Raw genomic sequence first — 27,986 nt, forward strand, 5'->3', positions numbered from 1 at the left:
GGGAGGTGGTGGAGTCACCGTGCCTGAAAGTGCTCAAGAAAAGCCTGGCTGGGGCACTTAGTGCCATGGTCTGGTTGATTGGCCAGGGCTGGGTGCTAGGTTGGGCTGGATGAGATCGGAGGTCTCTTCCAAGCTGTTTGATTCTATGATTCTATTCTATGTACATGCCCTTAATACTTAATTTTGATCCAGAGAAATACTGGTCTTTACTCACAGGAGTGTGGGTGAGACAGATGCTAACTGCAGCAGGTAACAGCCTCAGAGGAGATTCTGGGACTCTCCTCTCAACCTCCTACCAAGCAGTGGACTTCCCCAGCACTGAGGAGGGCTCCCTTGTAAAATGCAGCAGAGTTTACCTTAGAAGACCAACAGCCAAGCAAGACTGATCCAAAAAAATGAGTGAAATAGATCTCTTACTCTCAACAACATGCAACAAAAGGACATTCCATCATTTTGACTGCTATTTCAGTAGCTTAAAGTTTACAACAGGCTTAGCATTAAAACTGTATTACAGCTGATTTTACTGCTACCAGGTAAATATTTACTTCCAAGCACTGGAAGACTGAATTGTTTCACACTCTAAGTGAGGGCTAGCTAGAAAGCCAACCCCTTGCCATTTGTTTATCCTACTTAAAACCTCCTTTGAATAGTACCTAAATCTTCTGTGGGCCTTGCTAAAGGACAAAGACCCTCAGCTTCTGTAGCAATCATCATTATCCCTCATTGATCAGATGCACACCACTAAGCAAGGTAACGAAGCTGTAAGACTCAATATAAAACAATAAGCAGTTCAGGAGGCACGTGAAGGGTGGTTGTGGCCAGGGGTAGGTTGCTCTCTTCTCTCAGGTGGCCAGCTCCAGAACAAGAGGACACAGCCTCAGGCTGCGCCAGGGGAAATTTCGGCTCGAGGTGAGGAGAAAGTTCTTCCCTGAGAGAGTCATTGGACACTGGAATGGGCTGCCCGGGGAGGTGGTGGAGTCGTCATCCCTGGGGCAGTTCAAGGCAAGGTTGGATGTGGCACTTGGTGCCATGGTCTAGCCTTGGGCACTGTGGTAAAGGGTTGGACTTGATGATCTGTGAGGTCTCTTCCAACCTTGGTGATACTGTGATACTGTGATACTGTGAGTCCACTCCAAAGAGTCCAAGGGAGGGCTACATAGATGATGAAGGGGCTGGAGCCACTGCCCTGTGAGGAGAGGCTGAGGGACCTGGGGCTTTTTGGTCTGGTGAAGAGAAGACTTAGAAATCTAATCAATGTCTATAAATACCTGAGGGCTGGGGGCCAAGACGGAGGGGACAGGCTCTGATCAGATAGGACAAGGGGTACCAAGTATAAACTACAGCACAGGAGCTTCCACCTCAACATGGGAAGAACTTCTTTCCTGCAATGGTCACAGAGCACTGGCACAGGCTGCCCAGAGATGTGGAGTCTCCCTCTCTGGAGACTTTCAAGGCCTGTCTGGATGTGTTCCTGTGTGCCCTGAGCTAGATTCTCTGGTCCTGCTCTGTCAGAGGGGTTGGACTCAGTGATCTCCAAAGGTCCCTTCCAACCCCTAACATCCTGTGCTCTATATTAGCTCTTATTTCTAGTTTCAATCCTCAAGCTATCACCTCAAGAGCCGCACACAACTTTGTCACATGAACTTTGGCACCGCTCAGGTTTTTGGCTTTTAATTCCCAGCAGAGAAAAAAGAGGCAGCATTATATTGAGAAATGTATTACAAGGTAATCTTTCAGATATTAGAACTAATTGAAATTTGCTATTAATTCACTGGTAAGACAAGAACTTTGCCTTAAGTCATTTTTCTACAGTACTCAGAGATGTTTATGCAGGACAAATTTCTCAAGATAGAAGATTGAAGCAAAGTGATCAAACATGTAAAGAGTCTCACTGCAGCCTGTGTGGCATAGTCAGAGGTCTGGTGTTTTCCTTGGCTGGCACTGACAGGGTTCCCTTATCAGAAAGAAGCAACACCAAACAATTTCTCTCCATTGTTGTAGTGAACCCTTTAAAAGTTAACACTAAAACTCAGCCTGGATTTATTTGTAACCACACAATGGGCAGATGCAGAAAAAGCTTTTAGTTTGTCATAGAATCATAGAATCAAGCAGGTTGGAAGAGACCTCCAAGATCATCCAGTCCAACCTAGCACCCAGCCCTGGACAATCAGCCAGACCATGGCACTAAGTGCCTCATCCAGGCTTTGCTTGAGCACTTTCAGGCACAGTGACTCCACCACCTCCCTGGGCAGCCCATTCCAATGCCAATCACTCTCTCTGACAACAACTTCCTCCTAACATCCAGCCTAGACCTCCCCTGGCACAACATAAGGCTGTGTCCCCTTGTTCTGTTGCTGCTTGCCTGGCAGAAGAGCCTAACCCCACCTGGCTACAGCCTCCCTTCAGGTAGTTGTAGACAGCAATGAGGTCACTCCCCATCCCTAGAGGTGTTTAAGGCCAGGCTGGATGAGGCTCTGGGCAGCCTGATCTAGGGCAGAGTATCCCTGCCCATGGCAGAGGGGTTGGAACTATCTGATCCCTGTGGTCCCTTCCCACCGTGACTGATTCTATGATTCTATAGAAAGAGTTTTGCCCATGGTAGAGAGGACAATTGCCTCCCACAGAGATGTAGCTGTAGTCCAATATCCCACTCTCTACCCAGCACCTCTGCTCATCTTGGGTGACTGTGGTTAGAGTATGACCTACAGAGAACTGCTTTCCACCTCCAGCTTCACCACCAGCACCCTTGTGGTTAGTCAGTCAGGGAAGTGCTGCAGGTGTTTGAACAGCTAAAGCTAGGTGCAACCAGAGCAGGTAGCACTTTCTTTGCTCCCCTGCACTTCTGATTAGTTTGCTTGCTGTGTTGGGGTATTTCTTTTGCTGGGGAAGGTGTAGGGTGGGTTTTGTTCATTGTTTTTTTTTATTTTTACTGTTTGCATATTGCAAAATATTTGGGTGGAAGATTTTGTTAAGCTTGTCTGGAGCTAGCAGAGGAGGGGAGAAAAAAACCCCAACAGTTATTTCACTGATGAGCTTTAGGTCAGACTATGCCTAGAACAGGCAATGTCTCTACTTTTCTTCCCACATTTATTGCTTTTGATAATATGTTGTAGAATACAGTTTACAACCCCTCAGGGCTCTCTTATGCTTCTACTTTTCCTCAAAGGAAAAAATCAAAAGGGAGGAAAAAAAACCCAATCAAAATAAGCTTTACTTCTCCAAACCATGCAGTAACCTTGGTTATAGTCAGCACTTAGTCATAGATCTTACTGAGCTTAACAGGAGTCTCCTGTTAAACACAGCCATTCTGGAAACCATTCCCTCTTGGTGACTAAACACAAGAATCATTTCCTCATGGGCTTGCTTTCACCTATCTTCCTTCAAAGCTGAGACTTACTGTGAACACTACAAATAAACACTGCCCTCATATCCCTTATTGAGCCTAGAAATACCTTTGTGAGCGGAGCTCAGGATGAGCAGTTGACAAGAGGGAGGATGGGAGAACTGCAGGAAGATTGATCTTCTGCTCTTGTGTCTTCCATACAATATTCATCTTGTTCATTTATGCTGAGGTTGGAGGCAGAAGTCACCAAGAATGTGTCTGTGTGGTCCACTGCAGTGCATTTCTTTGCCTGTATGTGAGCAATTTCCAGGCTATCCCCACCTCAATGCTCAAATCTAAGAGGCAGGACTTATTTGCTCAGCTACTGTCACTGCTACCTCAGCTAACATATGCTGAGGATTCAGGATGATTCCTCTTCTCCAGGCACATAATTTCCTACATCCAATTATGCAGGAAAGGAAGAGCCAAAATGATGTTCTCTACGGCAACTCCTTCCAGAAATCTCTTGCTTTATGAGAGGTGCTGAGCTCCTCACTACCAGCCATAGTGACATCCTAATAGAGGAAGCTAAATGAAATCCCACCACAGAGACTTTTTATTACTATTATTTTAAACAAACAAGCAGAAACAAATAGTCCACAGTGTCTCCAACTGGTGTTACAAGTCAGATCTTCACAGAAACACAGAATGGTAGGGGTTGGAAAGGATGCTACAAGCCAAAGGAGTCCATAAGCCAAGGGACACCACAAGGCAGACTTTAAATACCCACAGATAGTTTGGGAAGTGGTTTCTCTCACAAGTCTCTTGCCATAAAGCATTTCTAGGCTCCAACAGTGCTTAGCTATCCTCAGTTATCACCCTCCAACGAGGTGACAGAGGAGATAATCTCATAATAATGCATATTCAGGGCATGCAAATTGACACAGAAACAAAGTAATAACCAAGTCACCTAACCTAGTGTCCTGATTCTACCTGTCAGGACACTATTCAAATATTAGAATCATAGAATCATAGAATCAACCAGGTTGGAAGAGACCTCCAAGATCATCCAGTCCAACCTATCACCCAGCCCTATCCAGTCAACTAGACCATGGCACTAAGTGCCTCATCCAGTCTTTAGGTGTTGCTGAGGAAGCTCTAAATGCAGCACAGAGGTAGTTAAGAACTGTTCACATTCCAGTGCAAGGAATATCTTCTCTTTCTGCAGAGTCAATGCAGAATGAGTTGTGTGTAGGTAAGTCTCATGCTAGCATTTCACATTTAAGGGCTTTTCCAGTCTCCAAGCATGACAGCTCACACACTTGCAGAACAATGGGCCTGCTAGCCAAGAGAGGAAGCAACAGCAGAAGGTATGTGTGGTCACATATGGTCAGACCAAGGGAACCATCCAGACTTTAATACCAGCTGAAGTGCTGGCCAACAAATGCTCCAGATACCCAGAGAGAAGCTGCAGGCGCTGTGGCAGCCTGCATCCTGGCAAGCAGACATCTCACTTGCTCCCAGGTGGTGCATTGCCAAAAGCCAGAACAATCCCATTTCCATCGTACCACCTAAATTTAAACTCGCCTGAGCCATCCTCACCTCGCAGCAGCAGCAGGCACAGAAGCTTTTGTTAGTTTTCAACGCATGCCAAAGCGGCCACAAAGAGGATCTGAGAGAGAACTGTGTGAGATAAGCACCTAGAAGCTAAAAGTGCAGCTATCAGAGAGCCCTTGAACTCTTTTGCCAGGCATTCCTTTGATAGAATCATAGAATGGTTTCGGTTTAGGTTAGAAAAGACCTCAAAGATCACCCAATTCCATCCCCTTGCCCCAGGCAGGGACACCTGCCCCTAGAACAGGTCAGCCTCAAGGCCTCATTGCAGTCTGCCTTGCCATGTTTGCAAGACTCTAATACAAGATGTCCTGGCATGCCAAAAAGCACTTCTCTGGTTGATAGACACTTATTCTGTAAGTAAATCTGCAATGAAGTGCTTAAAGGTTTCTTTCTTCCTCTTTAGCAACCAGGCATAAAACACTGGGCTACAAAATGCTTAGAAATTAGATTACTGGAAGGGCAAATAGAAAGCATTGTTATCTGCTGAACCAATAATGGGTCAAATGGCAGTTTGAATCCTCATGTGACCTTCACATACAGCACTGGCCAGAAAAAAAAGCTGGTTTATTTACCTTTTTAAATCCACCTAAAGGTGAAAGGTGATGCCACTACAAGTGATTTCCCATTGGAATGGGCTGCCCAGGGAGGTGGTGGAGGCACCATCCCTGGAGGTGTTCAGGAAAAGACTGGATGAGGCACTTAGTGCCATGGTCTGGTTGATTGGATAGGGCTGGGGGATAGGTTGGACTGGATGATCTTGGAGGTCTCTTCCAACCTGGTTGATTCTATGATTGCATGATTTATGGGTCTTTCTGTCCCAAGGCATAACCAAACTCTCCCAATGTCACCCATAGCCTGAAATGGACAAAGACTTCTTTATCTGTGCCACCAGCATGTCTGACCCACATCTGGTGGCATTGGTGATCTGTTTTCATTTGCCAGCTGGAAAAAAAAATCATCCTTATTTGACAAATAAGTCATAATGAGAGGTTGTTCTGTCTGTGCCTTAGCTGCCTCTGTACAAATTGATCACTCACTGATCACGTTTGAGCCGCTGTAACAAGCGACGGCTTTCAGCTGTATGGATGAAAAAGGTCTACTCACAAAGAGATGACAGGGGTGAAAAAGCTTTCTTCATCAGGAAACATATTGCACTCCTCTGCATCAACAGCACCCTAATGTCTGCGCTTCTAGAACAGTGCCTTTAGAACAAAATAATTAAAGCTGTGCGTAATTTGATGCAATCTAAGGATTTAATGAACTGCATTTTTCATTCTGTGCATAACAAATCATAGAATCAAGCAGGTTGGAAGAGAGCTCCAAGCTCAGCCAGTACAACCTAGCACCCAGCCCTAGCCAGTCAACCACACCATGGCACTAAGTGCCCCAGCCAGGCTTGGCTTCAACACCTCCAGGGACACTGATTCCACCACCTCCCTGGGCAGCCCATTCCAATGCCAATCACTCTCTCTGACAACAACTTCCTCCTAACATCCAGCCTAGACCTCCCCTGCCACAACTTGAGACTCTGTCCCCTTCTTCTGGTGCTGCTTGCCTGGCAGAAGAGACCAATCCCACCTGACTACAGCATCCCTTCAAGTAGCTGCAGACAGCAATGAGCTCTGCCCTGAGCCTCCTCTTCTACAGGCTGCACCCCCCCAGCTCCCTCAGCCTCTCCTCACAGGGCTGTGCTTCAGGCCTCTCACAGCTTTGCTGCCCTTCTCTGGACACCTTCCAGCACCTCAACATCTCTCTTGAGTTGAGGAGCCCAGAATTGGACACAGCACTCAAGGTGTAGCCTGAGCAGTGCTAAATCCAGGAGCAGAATAACTTCCCTTGTCCTGCTGGCCACAATGTTCCTGATGAAAATCTACCCATTCCACCCCAGCATTTCCTCTGCCCTTTCCAAGCACCTCATGATAAAAGTCTCATCTGTCACCACGATACAGCAGGCAGTGCTAGAAAGAAATCATAACTACCAGCAATAACTGCATTCTCCCCCAGCAATAACTGCATTCTCCCAACCATTCCATTGAATGCTTTGAACTCCTCCAAAGTCCAGCATTAAAGAAGCAAGAACTCTATTTACAGGGTAGCAGCATTTGGGCAAGCACTGTCACACAGAGCACCTAGGAAGGCACACATGGCTCTAAATTATAGGTGGCCCTGGTAGCAATGGCTATGATTAAGGTTGTCTGAATCTTCCCATGATAAGACCTTTAGTGGGTTTTTTTCTCAGCTGCTTCTAAGTGTGCTGAACTCTGATTACTCCAAATAAGGTTTTTCCCTGCCTCAGTATCTGTTCAGTCTTTGTGGAAAGTTTAACACAAAATGGTTTAGGGAACAAGATGATAGGAAAATATACCTTGCTTTGAAAAACATTACAAACCAACCAAACAAACAGTTCTTCTGGGAGAAATCCTAATGTTGGTAAAATGGAAAAACCTTTGAAATGTGGCAGGCACAGCCTCTTAGCCAAGTCTATAATTTTTACAGTTCCTGAAAAGCTCATTCAAAGCCACTCCAGTCTGCTGTGTGCTTTCAATCTCAAGTTTTAACTGTTTAGTCTTAACTATTTGCCTGCAGAAGAGGAGGCTCAGGGCAGAGCTCATTGCTGGCTACCTGAAGGGAGGCTGTAGCCAGGTGGGGTTGGGCTCTGCTGCCAGGCAACCAGCAACAGAACAAGGGGACACAGTTTCAAGCTGTGCCAGGGGAGGTCTAGGCTGGATGTCAGGAGGAAGTTGTTGGCAGAGAGAGTGATTGGCATTGGAACGGGCTGCCCAGGGAGGTGGTGGAGTCACTGTGCCTGGAGGTGTTGAAGCCAAGCCTGGCTGGGGCACTTAGTGCCATGGTCTGGCTGATTGTCCAGGGCTGGGTGCTAGGTTGGACTGGATGATCTTGGAGGTCTCTTCCAAGCTGCTTGATTCTATAGTTAAGTAAGTTTTATGATTAAAGCACTTCAAGAATGCAGTGTACACACTGGGGGCCTGCTTTGGCAAGGGGGTTGGACTTGATGATCTTCAGAAGTCCATTCTGACTCCTGATATTCTGTGATTCAGTGAATGAGATGCTGGAGCCAATTTCTCCTCTCCTTTTACTGACAGCTCCTGCTGGTGCACCAAGGATGAAGAGACAGCCAGGCACAAAGACAGCATGCAGTAGTTTGTTGGGAGATTTTTATGAGGAGTGACAGATACAAATCATTGCACAAAGCCAATTAAAAGCTTAAACATTATGGATAGGGAGTGAGGGTAGTGGCCTGCAAACTAGGACCTGGTTTTGAACCAAAAACATGCACCCACAGCTCACCATGAGTATTGCTCTTAAGGATAAAGGCCCTGGGGGTGATGAAAAGCTCAACAGGAGCCTGCAGTGTGAGTGCAGCCCAGACACCAACCCTCTGCTGGGCAGCAGCAAGAGCAGTGTGGGCAGCAGGGCAAGGGAGGGGATTCTGCCCCTTGGCTCTGCTCTCCTCAGACCCCACCTGCAGTCCTGGGTGCAGTTCTGGAGCCCCCAGCACAAGCAGGACATGGAACTGTGGAGTCAGTCCAGAGGACACCACCAAGATGCTCAGAGGGCTGCAGCAGCTCTGCTATGAGGACAGGCTGAGAGAGTTGGGGCTCTGCAGCCTGGAGAAGAGAAGGCTTTGAGGAGACCTTGGAGTGGCCTTGCAGTATCTGAAGGGGGCTACAGGAGGGCTGGGGAGAGACTACTGACAAGGCCTTGTAATGACAGGATGAGGAGGAATGGGTTTAAAGTGGCAGAGGGAGGATTTAAAGTGGACATTAGGAAGAAGTTTTTTCTAGTGAGGGTGGTGAGACACTGGCACAGGTTGCCCATGAAGACTGTGGCTGCTCCCTCCCTGGTGGTGTTCAAACTTAGGTTAGATGAGGCCTTGAGTGACCTGTTCTAGTGGGAGATGTCCCTGCCTATGGCAGGGGGTTGGAAATAGATGATCTTTCAGGTCACTTCCAACTTAAAGCATTCTGTGATCTTGGGCATATAAACAGCTTTCTGTAAGCAATTATCTGTGCTACAACAGACTGACAGAGGGGTTTAAAATGTAAGGACAAGAATTGGATTTGGATGTAGCTGTGAAGATAAATGAGGTCCAGCAAGCAGATTAAGGACAGGGAAGCATGAGACTGCTTATGATGAGCATTAGCAGTTTTGGAAAAGCCAAGATAGATGCAGAAGGTGCTATAATTACTGCAACCCAGTGCTCACTCTGTGTGTCCCAAGGACCTGTTCAGAGTTCCTAACTTGGAAATAGGTACCCACAGAGTCTGCTGAGGGAAGCTTTCTGAAGGTACAGCTCACAGAAGCTACTAAAAACTGTCCAAACTGAGCAGCCAAAGGATGACAAAGAATTAACTTAACACTTTCTGACACTTCTGAGACATAAACTGCTCCTGGAACTGGGGACTTTATTTCATCTTACCTACACCCAGTGAAGAAGAGTTGGCAAGGCAATATAATTTCAGTTCTCTGGTTCAAGAATTTCTTTCACATCAGAACAAAGTTCTGGGTTGTTTTTTTTCTGATGTAGGGCTCTCCAAACCTGAAGTGCTTCCACTATGAATGAACTCGCACACATAGGCCCAAAGAGCAAGAGAGACTTAACACCACTAATGCCTCAGAACTTGCCTACAAGAAGCTCCTGGCTCCTGAGTGCAGGAGTAGCTGAGTGCATGAAACCAAGCAGAATAAAAAGAACAAGGATAAAATCAATAAAATTCCCCAGATTATTCCATGAGGCAGTGGCTAAAGCCATTGGCTTGGAATTGTGAGCTTCAGATTCACGTTTCCTGGAGTAGAGGAAGAAATTGACTCTCTTAAGTTCATAGTAAGGAATTTAGTCACTGGGCTGATGAGACAGATGTGGATGGAAGACAAAAAGGATGGAGAGTGGAGAAGTCCTGTGACCTTAACACAGCTTCTGTAAATCTAGAGTGTTGTAGACCTAACTGGAACAGCTTCCCAGTGGTCAGCACTGCCCTGCTTTTTGCTTTCATGTGCTTCTGCAAGTCAAGAGCATACCTGCTGAAGAAGTTAAGAGATTTTAGGCTGCAGTGGTGGCATTTAAGCTCAAAACATAACCCAGAAGTGTAACTACCACAGCTGATACTAATTTGGTTGTGATAGCTGAATGTGAGCTGCAGCCGTTTATCCAGGAGGAGAGCTTAGCTATGTGTGGTTAGCTCCTTACAGCTGACTAATAGGATGCTTGAATGTGTGACTGAAGCTGACAGCTGAGCCCAGGATGATCAAAACAAGATTGCTATGCTGTGACTTACATCAGCCAAGGAAAAGGCATTGTACAGTGAAGAGAAGCACACTGAAAAATGTGCAAGGTTGATATTGAGACTCTCACGAGCTGAAATCACCACATTAAAGAGAGACAGAAGTCGCCTGCATGGATGATGTGAAGTAATTATTAAGTAACTGGATGTGAAGTAACCAACCAATTAAAACCAGAATCTGTGAAACAGGACAACAAGGATGAAAGAGAAAGAATAGTGCATGTAAGAGAAGTTTTCTGCAGAGCCATTCCATTGGACACTTGCAGTGCTTCTTGACTGTGCTCAATGGCAGCTGTACTTTATGAGCCAAAAAAAAACCCCAACCCAAAGTGATGAGCTCAGGCTTGAACCAAGCCTGTGATACAAGTCAGAGTTTTAGGTCTGTGGGCAACACTGACAGATGCTGTGTAAACGCTTCTTAAGCAGCCAAAAATGAAGCAGAGGAGGATGCTCAGAGGGCTGCAGCAGCTCTGCTGTAAGCACAGACTGAAAGAGTTGGGGCTGTGCAGTCTGGAGAAGAGGAGGCTCCCAGGTGACCTTCTTGTGGCCTTCCAGGATCTGAAAGGGGCTACAAAAAAGCTGGGGAGGGACTCTTCAGGGAGTGCCAGGACTGGGGAGAATGGAGCAAAGCCGGAGATGGATAGGATCAGACTGGACGTGAGGAGGAAGTTGTTGAGCAGGAGAGTGGTGAGAGGCTGGAATGGGTTGCCCAGGGAGGTGGTTGAGGCCCCATGCCTGAAGGTGTTTAAGGTCAGGCTGGATGAGGCTGTGGCCAGCCTGTTTTAGGGTAGGGTGTCCCTGCCCATGGCAGGGGAGTTGGAACAAGATGATCCTTGTGATTCCTTCCCACCTTGACTGATTCTATGATTCAGTGATTCCTATTTTAGAGCCAACAGGATCTCATTCAAGACAAAGCTCCTACCTCTTCAGGCATGAGAGCTCAAACCATGCACTTCTATGCCTCCCAGAGAGCCCTCTAGTAGTGGTGACCACAGCAAACATTCCTTAGGTCAAGCCAGCTGATTTTTTTCAACAAGGCAGCTCCCACATCATGTTTACTTAGCAGGACAACAAAGAAAGTTCATAACCTCACGTTGATTTTGGAGCCATTGGAGGTCACTTTTCTAGTGACATATCTGCTCTGAGTTCTCTACCTAAGCAATGATGCATTTAACATCCTGAAGTAACCTGAAAATGACTTCCATTGCCAAAGAGCTATTTCAATTAAGAACAGCTGAGTCCAATTTCTGTCAAGCTATCTTTCTGACAGCTTCTCTTTCCTAAATAGATACTCAGAAGGCATTGGAAACTAGGATAAATTTATCAATGGAAGTTCAGTTGGGCAGATTTTTCCATCCCCACTGGGCACATTCATTGGAATCTGACTGTAGCTGGTCACATTATTGATAGCAAACAATCTACTTGATTAATTTCCCCTGCATTCCTGTGATGAAATAGACTCTTGCACTTTGATTTCTGCCTTTTTTTTAATTAGTATTATTATTCATGAACATTTGGTGAATGTTCTCAGCATCTTTTAGCCTGCAGTTTGCTTTTTCTTCATCTACTCAGGATGATTATTTCTTTACTGAAGATGCTGTGACTTGAAATCCTCAATTAGTATCCTCAATTAGTAGTGGTGTGTCTTGAAATCTTCAGTTGCTATTGTCTTGGTTACCTTAATTGACTTTTCTACTGTAAGTGTAGCATCAGGAAAGCCTCTGGTGTGATTAGTGAACATCTAGTGTTATGTTTGAAGCACTGACTTACCAAGGGATGCACAAATCCATGTGGAAACAATCCTGCCCTATACATTCAGACAAAACAAGCTTTCCCAGGTGTACATTGAAAAAGTGAAGATAAAAGGATGAGGTAAAGGGAGAATTGAGAACCTCTATAAGTGGATCCTCATGCTATTATCCCACCTCATCTCAAGCTACTCCTGTTTTGCTGTGGTGTGCTTTTCCAAGACAAAGTGATCCTTCATCCATTCCTCCAACCACCACAGCTAATTCAAGGAGTGAAGAGTGATGTGGACCATGGCCCACAGGAGTTGCAAGACATAAGGATTACAGGATGTACAGGCAATGAGTTTGCTAATTTTAACATAAACAGACTTCAACTGACCTTTTCTAAACATGATGAAGAATTATTCCAAACATTTTCCAATTATTCCAAGCAGTTCTGGAGCCCCCAACACAAGGGCATGGAACTATTGGAGCCAGTCCAGAGGAGGCCACCAAGATGCAGCAAGAGCAGTGTGGGCAGCAGGGCAAGGGAGGGGATTCTGCCCCTTGGCTCTGCTCTCCTCAGACCCCACCTGCAGTCCTGGGTGCAGTTCTGGAGCCCCCAGCACAAGAAGGACATGGAAATGTGGGAGCCAGTCCAGAGGAGGCCACCAAGATGCTCAGAGGGCTGCAGCAGCTCTGCTATGAGGACAGGCTACAAGAGTTGCAGCTCTGAAGCCTGGAGAAGAGAAGGTTTAGTGGAGACCTTGGAGTAGCCTTCCAGTATCTGAAGGAAGCTTACAGGAAGGCTACAAGGTCTTGTAGTGACAGGACAAGGAGGAATGGGTTTAAACTGTCAGAAGGGAGATTTAAACTGGATATTAGGTAGAAGTTCTTTAGAGTGAGGGTGGTGAGACACTGGCACAGGTTGCCCAGTGGAGGTGTTCAAGGCCAGGTTGGATGAGGCCCTGTGCAACCTGTTCTAGTGGGAGGTGTCCCTGCCTATGCTCGGGGGTTGGAACTGGATGATCTTTGAGATCACTTCCAACCTAAAGCATTCTATGATTCTGTGATTTCAACAGAGGTCCCAACAAAAACACAGGGCACAGCAAACAGCTGAAAAGTCTTGACTCAATCATGCAAAGTGGACCATAATCAAAGAGAGATAAATGGAAATGCTGCCTCAGACTCTATCTCGTTTCTCCATTAACATGCAAAGCTGAGGTAGAAAAAAGTCTTGCATAGCAACCCCCCCCAACAAAGAACCATCACATTCCCACCAATGAACAACTTTTCTTGATGAAAACTTTTCCTCTTTTTATCTGAACTGTTTTACAAGGCAAGAGGTTAAAAACTGTCCATGAGCAATGGAAATGTAGGTCCAAATTTAGGGAATTTCAGAGGCTTTAGCAAAAGTGAGTCTGGGACCTGTCCAACCAGCTGGATTTGAGTCTGGATCAACAAGCTGGCGAAGTCACAGCTCCACCTGTTGAGCTGAAGCAAATCATCCACCTATAAAGGCTGGCAGCACAGATTCATTTTTGTGCCAGACAGATGACTAACACTGTGCCACTTGGATAAAACAAAACATAGAGGTTTAGGGATGAAGCAGGCAGTCATTGCTCTAGGTAAAGGAGTACGGTAGCCATTGAGCAGAGAGCAAATGGACTTTGATCTAAAGGAAGGGTTTCATGGCAGACCCACATTCTTCTGGGTACATTCACTAAAGAATCATAGAACCATAGAACTGTCTTGGCTGGAAAGGACCTCAAGGATCATCTAGTTCCAACCACCCTGCCATGGGTAGGGACACCTCACACTAGATCAGGTTGCTCAGAGTCCCATCCAACCTGCCCTTAAACACCTCCAGGGATGGGAGTTCCACCACTTTCCTGGGCAAACTATCCCAAAGCATGATTCAAAAGATTCAGAATTAAGCAAAAAAAAGTAATTAGTCTCCAGCAATTAATGAATTTTTTATTATCAACTTCATTATTATCCAATAATAATAAAGACTATATTAATAGCATAAGGGACAGGAGGTAGTGTAAGGCTTGGTTGTAAGCATAATGCTGTAATAGATTCCAAGTAACCCAGAGGTAAATTCAGCAAGTTATTGGCAAAAAACAACACTTTGCAACATTTATAAAGATCTTTTTCTGGATGAAATAAGTAAATGTTATTTCCTAGAAACATACTGCACTCACTCACTGCCTTATGGTCCTGGTTCAGCAGAGCACTGAAGCACACGTGAACAAGTCTCTTCACTTCAGTCAATCCTGTGTTTCACCCCTAAGAAGAAGCCACAAACTATTGTTGCCTACTCTGAAGTGTCTGAATATGCTTCAGAATATTCTGTAAGTCGTGAGGAATAAAAGCAGCACTTGCACCTCCTCTCAGGTGCTTAATCACACATTTCTGTATTCATTTGAAGGCATTACACTAAAAGACTGAACCATATCACTGCAGTCTGTAATCCACCCAAGAACTTGCCCAGCTAGCAAACATTCTCTGCACTTGAGATCCACACAAACTAGATGCTGCTAGATTCCCAGTCCTACTGCACTGCCAGCAGAGGTGCTCACAGAGGAAGGAGGTACACAGCATGAGGTGCCAACATTTGATACAGGAGAATGAAGCTGAAGATAGAGCAAATGGTTCACACAGAGCACTGTCTTATCAAGGGCCAGACGATGTCTTGCCTTACTCACTCCAACTGGCCACTCACAGAGGTGGTTCCACTGAAGCTGAAGATATCCTTTGTGTGAGTAGCTACTCAAAATCCCAACATTCTACATTTCAGGAATTAGAAAGCAGTGGTACTAAAGGGTCTCTGGCACCTCTCTTTGCAACATCACAGAATCACAGAATCATTCAGGTGGGAAAAGATCCTTGGGATCATCAAATCCAGTCATTAACAAGGTGCACCCTAAATCATATCCCTAAGCACCACATCCAAACAATCTTTAAACACATCCAAGAGTTGTTGGCTCAACCACCTTGCTGGGCAACGTGTTCCAATGTCTGACTGCTCTTTCTGTGTGCATCTAAACCTACCCTGTTGAAGCTTGAGGCTATTCCTTCTTGTTCTATTGCTAACCACCTGCAAGAAAAGACCAGCACCAACCTTTCAGCAATGTTATTTCAGGTTGTTGTAGAATGATGATGTCTCCTCAGTCTCCTCTTCATCAAATTAAAAAGCCTCAGCTTTTCCTCATGGGAACTACTCTCCAGGCCCTACACCAGCTTCATTGCCCTCCTCTGTACTACACTACCATCTACCACGAGCAAGTTAATTAAGCAAGTAAGATTTCTTGTGGAAGCAGGGAGAAGAAATAAGTAGGAATATACACTTGTGAGCCTTGTTAAGGTAATACCCACTGCAGATGAAGACAACAGAATGGAGCCCATCTTTTTAAATGGTGAAGGTTTTGATGTGCTATTTATTATGCCCATCTTCTATGTCACATCTCTGTATTTGTGGTCCTTTTTGTTTCCCTGCTCTTTAAAGATCTGTTCACTCAGCAATCGTCCTCCATAAAGCTGCAGTGCTATTGCTATGCTTTACCTAGCAATATCACCTGCCAAATCTCCTCAAGGTGCAAGGCATTCCCCACACAAGCATTAAGAAACCCCCTCACTATGCAATACAGAGTAGCTGCAGAAATTGACAACAGAAATTACTCTAAATTAGAGTCAAATTAGGGACTAACATTCTGGTTTTAAACAGCCCAATATGTCACAATATTGCTATTGACAGTGCAGCAACCGTGAGAACACAGCTTTAATATCAGTCCTGCTTTAAGTCTTGCAAGGTCCCCAAATGCTACAGATGAGATAGTAAATATAAAAAGCAGCCCATTCATTTTATGTAAGCAGTTTTATGCACCTGAAGGCCTATGACAACATTTCTTGACAAAACAGCCTAGCAGAAGAACTGCTTTTTGCTCAAGTTCAATCAAGAATGGCTTATAAAAGTGACTGTGCAGATAAATATTATGGTACAGGTGGTCTGAACTATCCATAACATAAACTCCATTAGTTAACTTTTTTTTTAAGAGCTGCCAATTACACTCTCGTTTTGAAGCAGCATCTGAATAATGACAAGCAATTCCCAGTGATAGAAATGGCCTACTTCATCTTCAACAGGAGACAGACTCTGTCCTCCTCGCACAAGTAAGCCATTGATTTACACAGCAACCCTGTCTTGTGTAACACTGCAGGATCAGGCCATAGCATCTGATCTATAGGATGTTCTTTCATAGTGCTCCCAATATATGGCTGGAGTGGGTCTTCTTTTTCTCTTTTTCCTTTTACTGATATAGTGGGAGGGGAGGCACACCAGCCACTAATCATTTGTAATGTTACCTCTGTTATTCTGACTCAGGTGTGCAACATCAGGCAGAAGCACCACAGAGTTTGGGGTGACAAAGCTGTGAGGGGCCTGGAGCAGAGCCCTGTGAGGAGAGGCTGAGGGAGCTGGGGGGGTGCAGCCTGCAGAAGAGGAGGCTCAGGGCAGAGCTCATTGCTGTCTGCAACTACCTGAAGGGAGGCTGTAGCCAGGTGGGGTTGGTCTCTTCTGCCAGGCAAGCAGCAACAGAAAAAGTGGACACAGTCTCAAGTTGTGCCAGGGCAGGTCTAGGCTGGATGTTAGGAGAAAGTTCTTCCCAGAGGGAGTGATTTGCCATTGGGATGGGCTGCCCAGGGAGGTGGTGGAGTTGCTGTCCCTGGAGGTTTTCAAGAAAAGCCTGAATGAGGCACTTAGTGCCATGGTCTGGTTGATTGGCCAGGGCTGGGTGCTAGGTTGGACTGGATGAGCTTGGAGGTCTCTTCCAACCTGCCTGATTCTATGATTCTATAAAGCATCAGAAATTCTTACTGGGAAAGCAAGCAGCATCTTCTGGTTTTCAACAGAGGACACTGTACTAGTTACCTGTAAAACTACTCTTTTCTATCTAAATAATACAACTTTAATCAATATTTTAAAGGCCCATACACACACACACATATACACACACATATACATATGTATATATACACATACACATGTATACAGTTTAATTACAGGTGATTCCAAGAACTGAGTCTACCAGATCTACTAGATCTTCCCAGATATTACTTCATCTCTCAGCTCTGCTGCTAAAAGCTGAGTCTAGGGATCCTGCTCAGCTATCAGCAAAACTCAACTAAACACAACTGTGTTTTGCTTATCAATTTCTCTAAAGTTCAAATGAAAAAGAAAGAAAAAGAGCAAGCATGAGCACAGATAATATGAAACAAGCAGGCTACACACAGGGGTCATTGTTCCTTAGGCTTTGCTTCAGTTCTGGGCTAGAAAATGAAAATGGTGAAAACAGGGCACTAGTATCACTACCATTTTGTAGGGTCCCAGAAAGCAAAGGGGGGAGGGGGGAGGAAAAAAAGAGGCTGATTCCTCCCTCTTCAAGAACCTGCAGATGTGGAAAGAGCAGATTATCTTTCCACATACAGATCAACCTCTCACCAAAATGATAACACTGATTAACAGGAGAGGTGATACCCCAGAGGGCACTGGCAGAACCAACAGGACAGAAACCAACTAGTGGACAATTCATAGCAGACACAGGGGGAGGACAAGGAAGAAAATACTGCTAAGCTACTCCTTGGAGGGGAAAAGACAGGGCACCTGGAGAGATGGATGCACTGTGCACGGCAGATGAACGTCCCTGAGACATTTGTCACTAGGTGGACTGCAAGACACTGACATTAATGAGGGTGGCATTTGGAAGATAAAAGCAGTATCTCTGAAACAGACAATGCAGTTCCCAGGCACCAGACACGGGCACAGGGTGTAATCAAGAGGGGCTGGGAAGTGTTTGTGGCTAGCAAAAGCGTCACGATTGCGACTGGTATTCATGGGAGAATGTGGACTGGGAAGAAATGGTTTATGGCCTTATCTGGAGGGTCGGTGGGGATTGGGGGTTGTTTTTCCACTCAGCCCAGTCAATTCCCATCACATTCCTCTGTTGAAGGACTCTCCATCAGTCATCCACTTACACCTGCCTTGTCAAAAGTCGGTGTTTCATTGACAAGTGCTTTTCAGGCAGCAGAGCTCCAGAAGACAGTTCTGTCGATAGTCAGTGGGGATTTACAGGGATGGAGGCACTTGCCTGCGATTATCTCCTCTTGAAAGCAAGGCGGGAGTGGGGACACACTCCAAACAGTGGCTGCCAGGACACAAGCAAGCAGAGGAAGCAAGATCTGACTGCCCCTTGCAGGTGCCTCAGAGTGCCACTGCCCCAGAAATGACATCAGCCATGTCAGAGAGCCACCTCTGCCCTGACCTACGGGACAGAAAGTGTCGGGATCAATTAATCCCTCCCTGCTCTCGTGTCTCCGTGTCAGACAGGTCCCACAGCCCAGGCTGATTTCAGTGCTCGGAGGTGCCCCTGGCCTCTGCCCAAAAGGAGAGGGTGGTACGGTCCTGGCATAGAGTGAGACTAACCCAGGCACGCCAGAAAAGCCTTTCTGATCCCCAGACTCATCCCAACGGGGCTCTCAGATTATTCAATCCAAGACCCCATCTCTCTTGCCCTCCACACTCATATATCGCCCCTCTGGTCGGCTTTTCCGCAGAAGACAAAGCAGCTGCTTCGCCCCTAAGGGAAAGCCCTGGGCAGCAGCAGCACACACACGGGCCTGATGGTCCGCCCGGCTGATCACCCGGCAGGAAAGCCCCATCCTAATCCCGAGCGGGCCGCGGGTGCCCTCTGAGCCGCAGGGAGCCGAGGCGCTGACTGAGCCCGGGGTAAAGGGCCTGTGGAGGGGACAGGCAAAGCCCCGGGCAGGGCGCTGGGCGCGGCCGCGGAGGCGCGGAGCGGGCCTGCTCTGCGGCGCCGGGCCTCGTTCGCGGGCCGGAAGCTGTGACCGAGCCGAGCCCCGGCCGCGGCGCCGGCAGCTGTCGGCCGGCTGGGGCTGCGGCCCGCCCGTCCCGGGACCTCTCCACAGTGCTGCACAGCGGCTGGGCTGCGGCAGGGGAGCCGCGGAGCCGCGCACCTACAGACCGCCTTGTCCCGGACGGTCTGCAAGCCCTTGCCGGCACTCCCTGCACCTGCCTTCCGCGGCGCGAAGCACTCAACACCTCCTACCGAGGGGGCGAAAGCACACTTCACATCAAAAAAACAGGCGGCAGGGGAGAGAAATGCAGGTGAACTCATCGAGCACTGAAGAAAGTTTCAGAGGCAAATTCGACAACGAAGAGGAAAATGGGAACCCAAACTAACCCGACGTGTGACAAGGACAAGCTCTTTCTGCTTCCTCTTTAGGGCTGCACGCACGCGTGAAGATGCCCACGTCCCCGTCCTGCTGCGGAGTACCGGGTACCTCCCGGCTGTCCTTCGGTGCCGCCTCTCTCTCTCTTCTCTTCGGTTTAAAAAGAGAACGAGGAAGTGGTAGGAGAAAGCTGACTGAATCCCTCCTTGAATCACAAGCAAGCCCAGCAAGATGGATTCTGGGAAGAGAAGCTGTATCCCTAAGCAGCGACCGGTGTCATCGTAGTTAAAATAGAACAGAAAAGCCTCTCACGAAGTCAATTCTTATGTAGATGAGGCGGCAGAGAGCTTTTCTCTCTCTCTCTCTCTCTCTCTCTTCGCGGGCTTAGTGAATTTCTAATTTGCCCAGAGAAGCCCTAGAGGGATGAGGAAGAAAGAGCGGGAATATGGGGATCGCTACTCGTAGCAAACATTACCCTCCTCTGGACGGTCGCCTAGAAATACACCGAGAATGAGGGGATCCGATGCCATTGTTTCAACCGAGTTACTTCTCTTGAGCTTCGGCTTTGTCCATCCGGGCTGAACAAACTTCCCGCAACGAGCATCGCCCCTGCGCTCTGCCAGATACACAACTTTGGTCTCTCCGGGTCACGGAAAGGAAAAGAGGATGAGAGAGAAGGGCACTCGCAGAAGTTTAGGCAGGCAGGAGGGACTTTGTGATTTCTTTTTCTTTAATAAATAAAGGTTAAACAGCATAAACAACAAGCTAGGGAATGTGCTGTCCTGTTGAACAGGGAGTACTTCACGCAGCATTGAGAACCTGCCAATATATATCATATCAATAAAAAAAAGGAGCTCTTCGAAAGCTTGCATAGTAATTGAGATTGGAGATCTTTTTTGATGTGGGTTGGCATTTCCTCATATCAATCTGACAGAGCCAACTCGGGAAATTGCTGGTAATATTCATCTGGGGAGCACTTTCATTAAACGTAATTCATTCGACTTTCACAATAAATTGAGTGACATCCTTACAGCAGAACCTTTTTATCCTTGATGAAGTGCTTGCCAGCCTTTGGTTTCCCACTTTATTGTCACATTCCTTAAAGCAGAATCGTCAACATGTCAATCTGCTGCGTGGAGGGGGGGGGGGGGGGGAGAGGGAAAGGCAAGCTAAAGCTGTATTTACAAAGCACCCAGGAGGTGGTTACAAGAAGAGCGAGCTGGGAGGTAAACTATCTGATAAATCAGAGCTTAACTTCACCCAGACCCAATCGGGCGAACTGAAACCAGCCCTAGGGAGGGAAGGATGGGTCCCATATTCATTTTCCCCAAGTGCTGGCTATTCCGAGCAATTGGTTTCTTCACCTGCTTCACGGCACTTGCCAAGACGGCTGGGAAATTGGCTTTTTTGTTAATTAAAATGGCGGGTTAGAGAGGCAGGGAAATACTGAAGAGCTTAAAATGGATACCTCTAGGTACCGACTTGGAAGATTTGGCTAGTCACAGAGAGGCGGGGATATTAGGTTATATTCAGGTGCCTCCCTCCGTACGAGGTGAAATCCGCTCCAGACTGCTTTCTCCAGCGAGTTAAGAAATTAAAACCCTGTGCACTAGACACCTGGAAAAGGACATTTAGGTGCGAGGAAACCCCTACTTAGGAAAGAAGGAAGACTGGGAAAGAATGCACTACCCTCCTCTTAACAGAAAAATACCTGGAGCGCAGGTACATCTGTTTCTCCTACACGAGGTCCGAGCTCCCTTGGTAATCCAGAGCCTTACCTTCCAAAAGGATAATTATTCCCCCTACACTCCCACCAAAGCGTCTCTCAAACTCCTTCGGGAAGAGGAAGCAGGATCGTCTCTAGGCTACATAAATTCTGGCACCAAAAGCCACTTCTTCTCTCCCTCCACGCCAAGCGCTCTGCTCCCCCACCACCACCACCCCCACACTCCCCCTCCACGCCTTCGACGTCAAATTGAAATTTGCAAGAAATCGCTTATTTGGAGGAGAAAAAGGAAACACTCGAACGCTTTCAGCAACAAATGCCTCTGCGAGAATCCTGGGGGTGGTGATTACGACAGGACAATGCTTTCTCTTTTGTTTTCTGTTTTATCTCCTCTGCCTATAGAGGGTTGTGCTTTTTTCTTTCCTCTGCTGACAAAGTAGGACACAATCAGCATCTTCAAACAAACACACACCCACCAAAAAAAAAAAAAATAAAAGGAGAGAGAAAAAAATAGATATATAAACTTATTTCCTCCGGCACGTGATAGCTCTTGACGGTCTCCATAGCTTTCATTAACCGGGGTGAAATGACCGCAAACAGTGCCACACTGAGCGAAATTAAATGTACACAAACTCTAGAGGCACCAACCCCTTCTTTACCCCCTCAGCAAACACCGTACCAAGTGTGTCACCACTGGGGACAATTTTTAACCTCTATTACTGACAACATATCTTGCAGGAAAGCTTGTCAGAAGGCTTCCAAACTACAGTGAAGGTGTGGAACAGACCTTTAAAACCCCAGTCCGGCCCCGGAAGGGGAACAGCAAGCTGCTTCCAAAACCCTCTGTCCAAGCCACTGCCTGTAAAACAAGGTGCCCCAGGAGCCCCTAGCTTGTACTTCTCTGGCAAAGCGCCGCGGAGAGAAGCTTCCCCCTGAGAAACAACCTGCTAGCAGCCCTCGGAGGGGCGGAGGTGTGTATGAAAAATCACCCCTCCATTCGCTCTTGCCCTGCTTAAATTCTGCGCGGAGTGGAAACGCTGTGCCAGCCAGCCTAGCTGTAGGTCCTGGCTTACAAACGCACCGGTGAAAGAAACGCTTTGCTGGGAAAGAATGACAAGCTGGAGGTGCTGAGAGGGAGGGATCCTTACCCTAGCAGCATGCAACGCAAAACTCCGACTGTCCGCACACGCTAAACCGAGTGAGGAGCAGCCAAGTAGTGAGACGAAGTCTTAACCCGGAGCAATCCCGGCAAAGCAGGTGTATGGATCATTCCTTACTTGCTTCCTACGGGAAGTTCCAGCCTGGAGCATAAGAAGGCAGAGCCTGTGGACATGCTGGGAAGCTAAAACTCCCGCAGTCTAGAAGAGATTTCTCCATTCCGTCTCCCGGCGGTGTGCGGAGGTGTGCGCCGGGTCTGTCCGGCGGCCGGGAGCGGTAAGACGGGGCGGGCGCCCGCCGGCAGCGGTCCCCAGCCTGAGACCGTACCCACCCCGTACGAAAAGAATCTGCCTCCTCCTTCGGGGCCGTGATTGACCTGTGCCAGCGAGAAGTAACTAGTTTAGAATCTTTGCCGTCCTTGCCAGTAGCCCGCGCCTTTTGTAGTCGCTTCTGCGGCATGTTGCTTCCACTCAGGAGGAAAAAAAATATAGTAAAGAAATTAAGAGAAACAGGCTGACGTTTTACTGCCCTGTGGTGTCAGACTGGAAATTCATCGGCAGCCAGGCAGGAATTAAACAAGAAGGTTCCCATTAAGGAAATTGTGTAAAACACTGGTGTCCTTCTAAACAAAGAGAGCTCAAACCTAAAAGAGTGTGCGATCTCCGGGTGGTTGGTTGGTTTGGGATTATTGGGTTTTTTCCCCTCTTTTAGTATTGACGTGACTCTTTAATGACGATTTGGAGCTCGGCACAGCGCTGTTAAGAAAACATTGTGCATTAGGATAAGACTAAAACGTTTTCGAAAGAACAGCGGTGGAGTTTCGTGGTAAACAAGACCAAGCGTAGCTGCTCGAAGACTTTCTGCAGCTTTTTAAACGTGAAGAAGAATAAAAATAACTGCAAGTCTTTAAAGGTTAACTCCTAATTCTACCAAATAAGTCCCGAGTTATCCGTTTAGGCCAAAGGAAATGCACTTCCACTGCAAATCAAATAAAACATTCTCAATACACTGCCCGGCTCGAAACAAGCAGAAAATGCATGTCTCGCAGAGGCTAACTAATGTCCTTATCAATAAACATAATAGGACGAACCATCCCTAACCCAGCAAAATTCCAACTCGTTCTGGTCGGCCATGACCTCTATAAATTTCAGGCAATGAGGCTGGATGGCATATGGCTCTATTAAAAAAGGGGTGGGAAAGCACGACTACTGTTTTATTCTTTCATCAGGAAGAGTTTTAACGGTGGGGGAAGGAAAAGGGAAAGAAGGAGCAGCCTTTTGCTGTGTGAAATCACAAACCAGTGACTGTCTGTAGATGGGTAACTTGGAGGCAGTCCAGTCTAGCCGGGGCCATTCACTATTATTGAACACAGCCTAGTTCATGCGGGCGGGGTGTAGGGGGGGGTGGTGTGTGGATGTGCTGTTTTTCCTCTCCGTGATAATATTGACCCCTCTAAAAAAGATTATTTTTTTTTCAAACAAACTCAATAGGAAGCTGGTTGTGATGCCATTTCATTTACTCTTCCTAACAGGTTGGGGACTGGAAATGTAATTCCTAAGTGGAACTGCTCTGGTTCGCACAGAGCGATGGGCACAGATGGACTAACTGCTGCACCTTGCTGGGTTGTGGCACCACGCTGAAGCTTTTAATCAGAACTTCACTAATAAACGCGTTATTACCACGCGATGGCCTAATAGAAACTCTCAGAGTCACTCCCCTAAACAAAAAAAGAATAGGAAAATATCGGCAAAACCCATGGAAATACCGACTCAGAACAATCGAGTTAGATAGGGAAACCCTTTGGCTCCCTTTACACACACACACACACATATGAGTGTTTTGGCAGAAGACAGCCCAGCCGACTAGCGCTTCCCCTCCCCTTAGCTTGGCTTTTATTCCTCATTTATGTAATATATATATATATATATATATAGTCTCAGATTTCGCATTATTTCGAGGGAAACTGCAAAAATCATCTCCTTTACTCTGCAGAGCCAAAACCTCGGAAAGAAAGGGGGGGGGGGGGGGGGAGGGGAAAAGCCAAAGAAAAGAAGAAGAGGGGGGAAAAAAAAGGCATTCAGGTAATGAAGTCTGTAACTAAACGGTAATTGAATCAGCATAATTTGCACACTGAATGGTTTTCAAATGCTCCCAGTTTACAATTAAAGGAGAATTAATGCTCTTGTTGTTCAGACTGCAGCGCATTAGAATAAATCCAGCACTGTTGTTGTAATGAGTCGAGAGCAGTTTAACTGCCAGCAAACACATTTAAAATTTAACACGACGTATCGATCTCGCTCCGGCTTTTTGATAGATTATTCGCCACGCACTTTTCTCCCCGCTCCCCCGCTCCCCGCCCTACTCCCGGCTATAAAATTCACGGGGAGGAGAGAAACCCGCGGCAGACGGTGCGGCTAGGGGCCATCAGGCGGGACCCACCTCGGGCGGCTCCGAGGTGCTGGACCCACCGCAGGGCCCATCAAAGGACCCACCACGGGCCGGGCCGGGCCGGGCCAGGCGCGCCCCCGCCCCTGCGCGTCCGCGGTAGGAGCGCGCCCCAGCCCCGCCCCTGAACCGCTTGGGATTGGTTGCGCCGCCCTCCGCCGCGCTGCACTGTAGCGCCCCCCGGCGGCTCATCCGCGACAATGCAGGGAGCGACGACTCAAACAGCACCCGGCGACCGCGGAAGCAGAGCGGAAGCCGAAGCCAGGCCGTTGCCTGTCTCGGCACCGGGCTCCGGGGTGCTTCTCCGGGCCGCTCTTCTGCAAAAAGAGACGGCGCCACGCCGAGCGTTTGCCTGGCCGGCGAGACGAGACTACGGGCTGCAAAGGAGCAGCTGAGCGTTGTTCGTGTTCGCGGCGGTTGTGGAGGGAATAAAGTGTGTGTGAAAGGAGATAACGCCGCTGTTTGCTCGTGCTCCCGCGGCAATCTGAGAGGAGCTTTGCTACTAAAGTCAGTGACACTTCAGGCGGAAAATAGCGGCTTGTGCAGCGTCGCCCGTAGTGGCACACGGGGCCACAGAGCTCTCATCAGCAAGAGGGAATCGAGGGCAAGAAGTTGCCTCTAGCCCACAGCCTAGGCGGGCACCCTTCGAGTGGGCTCCGGTGGCCCCTCAGGCACCGGAGACCCGGCCCGTGAGGTGGCATCGGTTCGCTCGTCCCGGGAGCCCCCGGCCCCGCTCTTTTCCGGGGGTGCGCCCCTTCTCCGCGGAGAAGTTACAGGCTTGGCCCCCTCTACGCCCTGCCGAGCGATCCCGCCTGAGCCCCGGCACGACCGCGGGAGGACGGGCACAGGGTAGTTACAGTGAGTTTGGCCGTTCTCCGCCAGACTGGTGCCCTCCTTCCCTCCGAGCTGCCCCCAATCCCCGGCCCCTGCGAGAGGGTCGGGGGCACTCACCAGGTAGAGGGTGGGCTGCAGCAGAAGGACCGCGTACCAGTACACAGCCTGCATCCTCGCCGCTCAAACTTCCCCCGCGCTGCCTTCGCTGTCTCTTTGTTCCTTCCAGAGCATAGATCCACCTGACATCCACTTTACAGAACAAGCAGAGCTCTCACCAGCCTAGACAAAAATGAAATTATAGACCCCATGACCACAAGACAAGGTTAGGCTTTGAGACAAGGGAGGAAAAGAGGTGTGTAGGGAAAGGGGGGCGGGATAGAAGGAGGAGATGGGGTGTTTGGCTGGGGGTGGGGGGAAACAAAACAAAACAAAATCAAAAATCCAACCAAACAACAAAAAAGCACGAGTAAAATCGAGTTAATCCAGCGTCAGAGCAAAGTGATCGCACTGTCCGGGTTGGCTGCAGAGCGTCGGTAGGCAGCGCTCCCCGGCGCTCAGTCGTTTAACTGGGCAGGAGAGCCCCGTGGTGTGGACTGGGACGGCCCGGGCATGCCACCGCCAGCCCTACCCTGTCTGGGACAGCCCAGGGGTACCATCGCCAGCTCTGCCCTGCCCTGACTGGGACGGCCCGGGGGTGCCGCCACCAGCGCTGTCGTGCCCTGCCCTGGCGGGGACGCCCCAGGAGTGCCATCACCAGCCCTGCCCTGTCCTGCCCTGCCTGCGCATCCTTGGCGGGGACCGGGCGGCAGCTGCCCGGCAGTGCGCTGGAGAGCGAAGAGGCGAGGGAGCGGGAAGAAGGGGCAGAAGACACTGGGATCGGGGCTCCGGCTGCTCCCGGATTCCTAAAGCTGAGGCGAAAAGCTTCGCCTTCGGGACCCCCAAGCTGACTCTGCCTATACCCACAAGTGCCCACCTCCCTCCGCCGCTCCTAAGGCGCATCGTGCCTTGCGCCTGCCCCGGACCGGCGCCCCGGGGAGCTCCGATCGGCGCGGATCCCCATCCCCGACCCCAGCCCTCCTCCGCCCCCGCGCCCCGCGGACAGCCCCGGGACCGCGGGGGGGGCACGGCGGGGATACGTACGGCGTGGGGTGTCCGACGGCGGCCGGGGCTCCGCGGGGCGCTCCATGGGCGAGCCTAGAGGGGCCGAGCGCCGCGGCGTAGCCCGCCGACCCTGCGCATCTCCTCGCCGCGCTCCGCACCGAGGCGTCCCGCGGCCGCTCCGCATCCGGCGCAGGCACTGTCAGGGCGGCGGGGCGACTGGCTGGCTCTTCCCCCCCACTCTCGCCTCCCCTTCTCCGCACACGGCCGCGCTTCGGCTCCGCCAAGCAGGACACTTACGGGAGGAGGGAGCTGCCTGGGCTGCCCGCTCGCCTTCGGCGGGGGGAGCGGGCAAGGAGCGGCGGCACCGGCGCTCCGGGGCGTCCAGGGCGATTTGTCTCTATTAAAAATGACTTATTGGCGAGGGAGCGGCCAGCGCCTGCTATTTAACTTCAGATAAAATCTATCTGCAAAGACCTTGGCCGATCATCTTAAAATAAAGCGCTGGAGCCGAGCACTGTCCGAGCCTCACTGCTTAGGGAGAGAGAAAGAGCAGCGGAGGGGGGAGGAGAGGGGGGGGGGGGGCTTGCTTGGCGAAGGGGGGGAAGGGAGGAGAGAGAAAGGGGAGTTCAGCGGCGTCCCATCCTCTCCTCTGAACGGGGTGATGAATCAGAGCCCTCCCCGGGCGCTGCGAGCTGCCTTCCGCTGCCCGCTGCTGCCTGCCTTGTCTGTCACTGTTGCCTTCCCTGCCCGCGTTGTCCGCGCTGTCTGCACTGCCTGCGCTGTCTGCACTGCCTGCGCTGTCTGCCCTGCCCGAGCTGCCTGCACTGTCTATCGCTGCTGCTTTCCCTATCCGGGCTGCCTGCACTTGTCCACCTTGCCTGGGCTGCCTGCGCTGCTTGCACTGCTGTCAGTGCTGCTTTCCCCACCTGGGCTGCCTGCGATGCCCGCCCTGCCCTTTCCCTCTCCGCCAGCCCGAGGCTGCCGGCTGTCTGCCCAGCGCCTGGAAGGAGCCCGAGAGAGCACCTCCTTCGTCTTTCTTTCCTTTCATTTTGGTTTTCCCACCTCCCTCAGGGGTGTCCCGTCCAGCGGCAGTGCTGCTTAGCCTGTGGAGGCAGGGGGTGCCCGCCAGCCAGGCACCGAGGTGTTGGGACAGGGGAGCAGAGCTGGGAGACCGCTGCAGGAGCCAGGCTCTGGGATGGAAGGGCTGCTTCTCCCCCGCAAGCAGAAACCTGTAGCTGGACAGCCTCTAGGAGTGAAGCTGGAAAGCTCATCCCTGCCCGGTACTGTGGCTAATCCCGCCAGCTGTCATGCAACGGGAAAGGTCTCATCGACCTTGTTTTCCTTCTTCTCTACAAGGAGCCCTATGGGGGTTTTCCAGCCCTCTTCCATCCCCCAAACTGTACCATTACCAGGGTGACATTGGGACAGGGTGAAGGGGAGGATACCAACAGCACAGGGTAGCCTTACCAGATGCCTAGATTCGATAGCAAAACTCAGATTTA

At 49.1% G+C, this 27,986-nt stretch overlaps 1 protein-coding gene across 2 annotated transcripts in view; it reads right to left on the reverse strand.

Annotated features, from left to right (window-relative positions):
* NXPH1 (neurexophilin 1) overlaps nt 1-27,369 on the reverse strand; it is a 155,477-nt gene extending 128,108 nt beyond the window's left edge. Inside the window, exons 1-2 of one of the 2 annotated variants that reach the window (XM_064167065.1) lie at nt 26,782-27,369; nt 25,501-25,662 (exon numbers count right to left, since the gene is read on the reverse strand). In XM_064167065.1, the coding sequence (XP_064023135.1) occupies nt 25,501-25,554 (54 nt within the window). In that variant the 5' untranslated portion in view covers nt 25,555-25,662; nt 26,782-27,369. Of the gene's footprint in view, nt 1-25,500; nt 25,663-26,523 lie in introns of both variants that reach the window. The other variant, XM_064167064.1, reaches the window with a different exon arrangement.
* Nucleotides 27,370-27,986: the final 617 nt, after the last annotated feature.

Source organism: Pogoniulus pusillus, chromosome 28, assembly GCF_015220805.1.
Source record: "Pogoniulus pusillus isolate bPogPus1 chromosome 28, bPogPus1.pri, whole genome shotgun sequence".
Classification (NCBI taxonomy): Eukaryota; Metazoa; Chordata; class Aves; order Piciformes; family Lybiidae; genus Pogoniulus; species Pogoniulus pusillus.